Source organism: Eimeria mitis, genomic scaffold, assembly GCF_000499745.2.
Source record: "Eimeria mitis Houghton genomic scaffold, Emh_scaff47, whole genome shotgun sequence".
Taxonomy (NCBI): Eukaryota; Apicomplexa; class Conoidasida; order Eucoccidiorida; family Eimeriidae; genus Eimeria; species Eimeria mitis.
Genome location: NW_013573003.1, coordinates 18,369 through 26,880, shown reverse-complemented (window position 1 = coordinate 26,880; position 8,512 = coordinate 18,369). Strand labels below are relative to the sequence as shown.

At 48.6% G+C, this 8,512-nt stretch overlaps 1 protein-coding gene across 1 annotated transcript; it reads left to right on the top strand.

The window, feature by feature from the left end:
* Positions 1 to 524: 524 nt before the first annotated feature.
* On the top strand, positions 525 to 8,380 carry EMH_0047470 (uncharacterized protein; the record flags this gene model as incomplete). The annotated part of the gene is given in 16 exon segments (XM_013499808.1): positions 525 to 567; positions 741 to 782; positions 1,419 to 1,604; positions 1,840 to 2,025; positions 2,321 to 2,506; positions 3,010 to 3,093; positions 3,277 to 3,471; positions 3,834 to 4,001; positions 4,124 to 4,309; positions 5,025 to 5,105; positions 5,548 to 6,189; positions 6,338 to 6,802; positions 6,935 to 7,273; positions 7,873 to 7,964; positions 7,968 to 8,061; positions 8,346 to 8,380. Coding segments are annotated over 16 exon segments (3,024 nt in total).
* Between the last annotated feature and the right edge of the window lie 132 nt (positions 8,381 to 8,512).

The window sequence follows — 8,512 nt, the reverse complement described above, 5'->3', positions numbered from 1 at the left end:
ACACGTGACGCACCCGAATGGATTTACGTGCAACTCGCTGAAGGCGCATCACCAGGGCCGGCTACCTGGGTTCGCAGACCAGCAGCCGCATTGTCCTCGACATATGCTATGGCGCCATGGGGTACGTGCTCACTGTAAAAGCATCCTTCTCCACCGGCTCTGGAGAGACCTAGAGGAGTGACTTGTTCATGAAACATAAGCTTACTACGAGCAGAATATTTGCTTGCTTTGCTCTCGCTCGAGCAGGANTGACTTGTTCATGAAACATAAGCTTACTACGAGCAGAATATTTGCTTGCTTTGCTCTCGCTCGAGCAGGAAACTGCTGCAGAGCTGTGAATTCTGCTTCCACGAGCTTGCAAGAAGTGGCATCCTCGCATTGGCTACCTGTTACTTGCGTCTTTAGGGAAAATACTATTGTGGACCTTAGCTATAATTGGATGCATGGACAGCTCAGGCAAGGCTGAAGGAGCAATAACAGGGAGTAAGGGCAGTTTTACCCCGGCGACATTGGAACATGCTCACATGGAAAACCTGGAAGCCATATATCGCGGTCAAAGGCTGGCAGGTACAGAATTTAACAGATCTGGGAGTTCACCGGCTCTTCTCAGCTGCATGCGTGTTCCTTCTCTTTTGTAGCGTTTGTACCACTTTCTTGCTCGGATTCCGGTGCAGATATACCGATCACAATTTAAACATGTACTTATGTTGATGCCACCTCCTTTTGTGATCTGGTTGCAGACATATACCCAAGCTTCTTCGAGTCCACAAGCGATACAACCGGTGAGGCTGTAGGCAACAGTCAACGAATTTCATGCGGTAGCATGCAATACGGCTACCCAGAGCACAGAAATGTAGAATGCGCTTTCCCACCTCATCTAATAGCTTTTCGTTGGTCAATTTTTCGCCCTGTTCCAAAACTCCAATATGCGGCTTGGCAGGCCCAAGGGAGTTACTATGCAGAAGCCTCCTTGAACGGCAAATCACCTACTTAAGGNAGGAGGAGAAGGCAAGAAAAAGAAGGGATCCCACTTCAAGAGACACAATTTTCTGGGGAAAAAACGAGGGAAAAACGCCTCCAAAAACGCATCGCAAGGAAACTTGTCAGCAACCCGAAACGAAGAGGGAGATGCGACTACTAATACTCCCACGCTAGGTAAACTTTTCCCCAAGTGACATAACCAAATATGTAGTTGGCGCGCTGTCGATAAAGTAACCCGTTCTCTGTCCCAAGAGTCAGACCAGCTTAGAGTGCAGCCGATCAAGAACGGACGATGTAGACCCTTCTGCAGTGGCCGCTCGGCAAATAATGCTACCTGAACCTGATTAAGCGCCTGCTATATTGGAGTACAGGATTTACCGTAGCCTGTCTCAGTGGAGTTCAGTGGCTCTTATTCTGGTGTCGTACTCTCTTTTCAGAAGGAGCCTCGAGCGAATCACTCACTGGAGGGCAGGGAGGCAAAAAGAAAAGGGGACCCTTTAAAATAAAAATACCCGTTTCGGGAAAAAGAAAAGGAAAAAGGGGTTCCCAACGTGGATCACGGGAGGCTTTGCTAACGCCCCATGGAGATGAGAGTGATGCCGACGCCGAGAATTCCACGACAGGTGTTTCTTGCCAGATATGGCTTCGTCAGTTGACGCTCTGCGGAAGACTTGCCTGACTTGTCTTCGTGCAGAAAGACCATTCCGCGTGCACTACCAACCAGTGGAAAAGAAGTATTGTGCTTTCGTTTGTTCCTAGCATACCTTTAATGCGATTGATGAGCTGCAGGGTGTTTGTAGATTTGTCTGCAACGCCTGGCTGAACGGTTCGTATTCTGTTGTCTACTTTTCATTTCAGAAGCAAGCTCGAGCGGCTCACTGGCTGGAGGGCAGGGCGGCAAAAAGAAAAGGGGACCCTTTAAAATAAAAATACCCGTTTCGGGAAAACGAAAAGGGAAAAGGGGTTCCCATGGTGGATCACGGGAGGCTTTGCTAACGCCTCATGGAGATGAGAGTGATGCCGACGCTGAGAATTCCACGACAGGTGTTTCTTGCCAGATATGGCTTCGTCNGAGAGTGATGCCGACGCTGAGAATTCCACGACAGGTGTTTCTTGCCAGATATGGCTTCGTCAGTTGACGCGCCGTCGAGAAGCGGCCTGACTTGTCTTCGTGCAGAAAGACCATTCCGCGTGCACTTCCTGCCAGGAGAAAAGGATAATGTGCTTCTGTTGGTGCCAACATACCGTTAATGCAACTGACGGTCTGCTAGGTGCTAGTAGAACTGTCTGCCAGGCCTGCTTTTACCGATCTTTTCCTGTTTCCCAATTTTCTTTTCAGAAGGGAGTTCGAGCGAGCCATTAGCCGAAGGAGAAGACAGGAAAAAGAAGAAGGGATTGAGGAGACTAAAATCAGCTTTCGCTGGCAAGAAACGTAGGAACGGCAGTCCCCCTAGCAGCTCACAAGAGAATTTAGTAGCACCTGGGGGTGACGAAGGCGAGGCCGAAGCTGAGACACCTAGGCCAGGTAATTTGTTTGATTGGCACAGCCTGTTGTCTAGCAAATGCATAGCTGATGGTTTTTTTACCACTGCTCCATTTTCGTACACATCTCGTCTCCAGTGAAATGTTCTTGGAGAATGTAAGTCGTTGCCTGCGCTGGCGGGAGAAACTCTCCGTTAAAAAATCTAGCCTCGAGCTACTTGACAAGCGGAAGATCCTAAAATCACGCGCTACCACACAGTGTCAGCCGCAGTATAAGTTGCTCTTTTGGGTGCTGACTCACCTCTGTCTGCATGTTGCAGATGCAACGGAGGAAATAAAAACAGAATCGAACAAGAAAAAACGTTCCATACTAAGGTCTCTAAGATTAAAAAAGTCGCCAAAGAAAGGAAGTGCAAAACGAGCCAGTGAGTTACAAATCCCTCTGCAAATGAACTGCGCTCTTCCGGTGAATTAAGAGCAATTAGAGACCATCTGGTTACATGCAATCCATTTGCATTCTTTGTGTGAATGCCCGCGTACGTTCAGCCTCATTAGGAGTGGTGTTCGATGCAAATCGATTGGCACAGACTACGGATATTGGCAAGGAGGTGCTCGGGAGCTTCACAACAAGTAAACATTTCACTGGGGTCGAAAAANGACTACGGATATTGGCAAGGAGGTGCTCGGGAGCTTCACAACAAGTAAACATTTCACTGGGGTCGAAAAAGGAGTCCTCTTTCCCGAGTCCTGGTAGCCACGTACGAAGCGCGTCTACCTAACATGGAAGCACTCTTTGTTTTTCCTGTCGTTCAGACGCAAATCAACAGAAGGAAATATTTGAGGCGATTGAGGCTACAACCGCAGATGGCGACTCATGCTTAAAATTTGTGGTTGATCTTGACACGGAAAGAGTTGGATACTTTCCGCATGAGTTGCAGTCAGTACGTCAAGGGCTTTTGATATACACTGCCTGTGAACGGATCCTCGAAAATCTGAAACAATTTAATGGTAAATCTATTCGATGGTAGGACCCTTCCTTAAGGGCTCCCGCTGGGTAGGGCCATGATGCGGAGCGTGCATTTCTTAGGGGATTTGCTCAGTGTCGGTGAATGCCTTGCGTGCGTTGCTATTTGCGTATGCTCGACAGGGTCTCAGCCAAACGCTCTTTTAGATGGTAAGCCACAGTTGTCGTCAGGATGGATCGTACTCTATAACATGTAGTTCTAGAGTGGAATCATTGGAAGTGTGTTGTAATGTAACCAACTGTATGCTCAACTGTGTGAATGACGGCTAATACAGGCATATCGTCGTCACCCACGCCCGGAAACAGTGTCAAGGTTCTTGATNTGTGTGAATGACGGCTAATACAGGCATATCGTCGTCACCCACGCCCGGAAACAGTGTCAAGGTTCTTGATGACTTCCTGCATCCTAGCGAACCGGTATTTACTGTACAGACAGTGGAAGGCCAAACGGCCTCCCTAGAGGGAGTGGAGAAGACAGTCAACGTACTAAAGCTTATTTTGGCTCCAAACGCCGGTTGGTCAAATAACACGTACTAAGGTGCACTGTAGGCCAGCCAAACGTGGGCACTATTCTAGCTAGTATAAGCCGCTGAATTACCATGATTGCATCCATGTTGGAGTCCTTATTGCCTTCAGTGGAGGTTGCGTTTGTGGACACGGCGCTCAACGGCTCATGGCACACTCTCGAAAACGAAGACCCGGAAATCTTCGCCCGTCTTCTTGACTTCGCCACCCAGAGCGGGTATGGAGAAACTCTTGAGACCGGAAGGAAAACTGGAAATTTTGGAGGGCTTCTTCTCTCCTTAAAGGAAAAGTCCAGCGGTTAGTTTTTCTAGAGTTGCGCAATGCAGCACTAATCTTGCAGTGCTTGCTTCCAACGGTTTAATCATTACTTTAGTGAGCCACTGAGGAAGCTCCGTTTGCTGTGTGCAGTCTTTCGCATTGTCGCTGGAGTGCGCCACATGCTTGGAGCTCCAGTCCCCGAATATCCGTCTGGGAGAAAAGCAGGCAAAAAGTGGAAGGACGCTTCTACGAAATACAGTATATTTTCCGCTGCAGAAGCAATGAAAAGCAAGTCATCCAAGCTTACCACCCGCATGTCGTTCTCCTTGGTGTTGGAAGCAACGAACCGCTTATCCACGTGCTCTTTCCTCCTATGTGTGTGCACGCAGTGATTGAGATGTTGCAGATTGTACTTATTCAACATGCTCTACCTGGGTGTCTGCCGCTAAACGCNTGACCGAGAACACGGTTAACAGAGCTTACTTGTCCCCCACAGCTTCGCCAATACAGGAAATAGGGCGCCATGCTCCACTGAGAAGTCAGTGCCTGGCGGGAATATTTTTCGAGCTGGGACTAAATGCAGCGGGAGTGGAAAGCCTAAGCTGTCACTCCCATTGGAAGAGCGAGCAAAGGGTGAAGGGCCGTCACGGTAAGAAAGCAGGCTGTCATGCCAATCAGAGATTGTTAGGTGCACCGTAAAAGAGCCTGCTTCTGATCCGGGATGTTTAAGTGCTCTGGGTTCATGTCCGTGCAGGCTACAGCCCTGCCGCTCACACCTTTTCGCACTTGATGAGTTCCGTCTGCTCAACGGGAGACGCTAAAAAAAGCCAAGCAGGTGCGCTTACGTCTTAAACGAAATTGATGTCCTCATTGAACGCAGTGCATATGCAATGATCACAGCCATTCGTCTGTTTTTCTTTAATTGCTCCCTTGCCGTACCGTCTCAGGCTTGCTACCCCGAGGGTCACTTAGCAGCTGCAATTCTGATTGCTTGGTCAAAGCAGCCTTACGGAAGGGTTGGGCAAATAAGGAAACAGAGAAGCATAGAAAGAAGTATCGGCTTCGGCGTCATNAGCCTTACGGAAGGGTTGGGCAAATAAGGAAACAGAGAAGCATAGAAAGAAGTATCGGCTTCGGCGTCATGACATCCGAATTGGCGATGGTGAGTGTCCACATGGTGACAACTAGTTGGTATGCTCTTCGGTGAGCTCTTGGGGAGCTGTAAGGCCCGTATTTTTTCTATTCAGTGGCATAATATTCTGCTGTGTCTCCTACAGCGCTGCGTATGGCTGCATTTTATTCATTCGACGAAGTTGTTGAGCTTGATCAGATTGTTGCCGGGGCATGGCTAGTAGCAAAACAGCTGTTGGTTTCTTCGAGGGACCTGACTAAAAGCGTGTCGGTCGGCATCCCTCCTAGTGTTGAGGATCAGGCTGGGCCTTCGTCTCACTCTGAGCCCAAACAACAGCAGGCTGAGTCAGGAATGTCACGGCCTTCTCCAGGTAGTGCTCATGCCCTGTCGTCAAGTGAAGCAGAAGGTGCTTCACTGTTGGAAGACTCTAGAAAACTGTCCCCCCCAACCGCTCACCACCCCGTGGCTGCTGAAGAAGCACACCCCTTTGTGGTCGGTGGAAACGCTAATATCAATGCCATGAACATATCCGCTACAGCCAACGTCTGCAGGTTACTTCTGGAGACTGACATGACAAACCCACTGCTATTCGCATCGACTGTGCTGACAAACATTCGTGGATATATTAATGACTCGGGTGCTGGCCTAGAGAGCACAGAAAAACAGAGAAAATTGGCTAAAAGGTCTGACGTTTTCGCCACCATATACAAATGTTTTTCGTGTGGCCTTGGTGGCGAATTGCTGCCGCCTCTGTTCGCACCGTTTGCCTCTATAGCATTGCAAATTGGTGAGCCACTCGGGACACGGAATTCGCGCTTTCCGCTCCTTGTGTTAGAACAAAACTGGTGTGTACATGCAGGGTTGGGCAACTGCTCCGTAGGTCCGTCACTTGCCTAGCTTTTACGGCTGTACCCAGCTTGATGCATGCGCTGCAGGCACATTTTTGAGGGTGGAGCTCGAGGAAAGTAAAGCGCTGCCATGGGAGAAAATAGTGCAGACAATGGGAGATGGCGTGTTTAGTACGAATGCCTATGAGTCTGCAGTGAAGCACCTAAAGAAGAAAGCAGCAAGTTTCCTTGAAATGTTCACACCTTGTGTGACAGAAGTGGAGGAGGCTTCTGAGCTCCTAATGCCTTCAGAATCAGCGAAAAATAAGCGAACCCTTCTACGAAGCCTCAAGAATGCAGTGAAGAGAACAAAAGGGAAGAGACGCGGGGCTACCGGAGAAATGTGCGCAACTTCGGGAGAACTTCAGCAGCTCGTTCGTTTGCTTCTCGTTTGGTGGGTACTCGGCCCTTCATCCAGCGAGCAAACGCAAGAAATGACTGAATCGTTTCAGAGTACTGCAACCACATTCAGGAATGCTCGGTTGGCATTCACATCCCTCATTTTCAACAATGGTGCGCAACGCAGCATTTCGCATACCTTCCGCCACACTGCCCAGTTGTTAAATGATTGCGATCTCGGCCACGCTCAAGCGAAGCCCTAAAGAAAGTGCAAAAGTTCTATTAAGTGCGCATTCCAATTTTCAGGCCACAACCAGGCTAAGGTTGCAATGGAGCTTGTAAAAGCAGGATGTAAAACTAACAAGTTCGTGGTGCCACCTGGCTGGACCTTGGGGTCTAAGAAAGGCAGGCATGGAGCCCGCGAGCTCTCCTTCAAGGACATTTCCAAAGATATTATGGCCAGCTTCATGTATACGGAGTCGACGTTAGGCTCACACGGTGTTGCAGACTGGATTTTGCCGCTGAATGCAGCGCAACAGCTAGTCGATATCTGCGCCCAGCATCCAGTGGTGCAGCTTGGCGAGTTGCTTTCTACAGATGCAGGCAACGTGATCCTCATGGGGCACCAATGTATAAAGCTTCAAGGTGACCCACTACTCCAAATGACTCTTGCATTCAAAATGTTGTATTCACCTGCCTTACCATAGTCACGAATAGCTAACCGGAGCGATGCCGTGCATGACTAGAATCTTTATGTTATTGGGGCTCGGACCGTGCGTACAGACGAAGGCATTAAGCTTATCTCANGCATGACTAGAATCTTTATGTTATTGGGGCTCGGACCGTGCGTACAGACGAAGGCATTAAGCTTATCTCAAAAGTCTTGGGGAAGAGATCCAAAACTGTAGACGAAGGTTACAGTCATGTGCTGGTACAGTTCCTCAGAGGTGTCAACGCCTGGAATGACTCCAAAGGTTCTGCCGGACTTTCTCAGGCATTTGGCAGATATGCAAGCACCTCCGAAGAAGCAGAGCAACAAGCAGTGCTTGCAGAATGGAATGGGGAATTCCCTAGTGTTGACTGTCCATGGAAAAGGAACAAACGGGCACAAACCTCCATGATTAGAAGGGGCACAAGTACAGCTACTTCCACATTCACTTATATACCTGCTAGTTGCACGCACTATGGTTTAATTCTGGTGCTGCAAACACTTTTCTCCTTACTACCGTTGTGGTGTCCTTCAGGTTATCAGGAACCTGCTCATCTTCCAGGCAAGGCCGCCGCTAAGGCCATGGAATTCCACTGTCCAGGTACACCACAAGCAGCAGTACAGCCTNTTTATCTTACCTGCGATTTGGTTTCAGCTCATGCACCACTTCGCATGCAAAACCTGGCGGAGGTTCCTCTTCCGGATTCGACACAATTCTGCACCGGTGAGTCTTCCCAATGCATGGCTTTTGACTATAGCGCTGAAATGAAGAGTCGATTGTAATAAAGTGATCTACATCTGCAGAAGAACTCAACGAATTGTACAAGACTATTAAATGATCTCCATTCAAGTGAAACCCAACAATATTGTATCCCTTTATTTATAACAGTCTGCTATATTGCGTGTACCCGGACTTAGCGCAATCTGTTTCGTACAAAAAGAGTCCGCTGAATACGGCTCGCTCTGACTTGTTTTAAGCAACAAAAATTTACTGTTTTATTGGCTCAGCCTTCCGATTTAGATACGCGTCGCTCAGAAAGTAACAACTCCAGTTATTGCTTCCACTAAAGGAATATACATCAGCTGTTCAGATGCTTCATAGGTGACAGCGAGGTCACGCTCGTTCCGATCAATGCAGAGTTAGCTCCGATCCAGTTTATTTTGCTTCGTCGCGA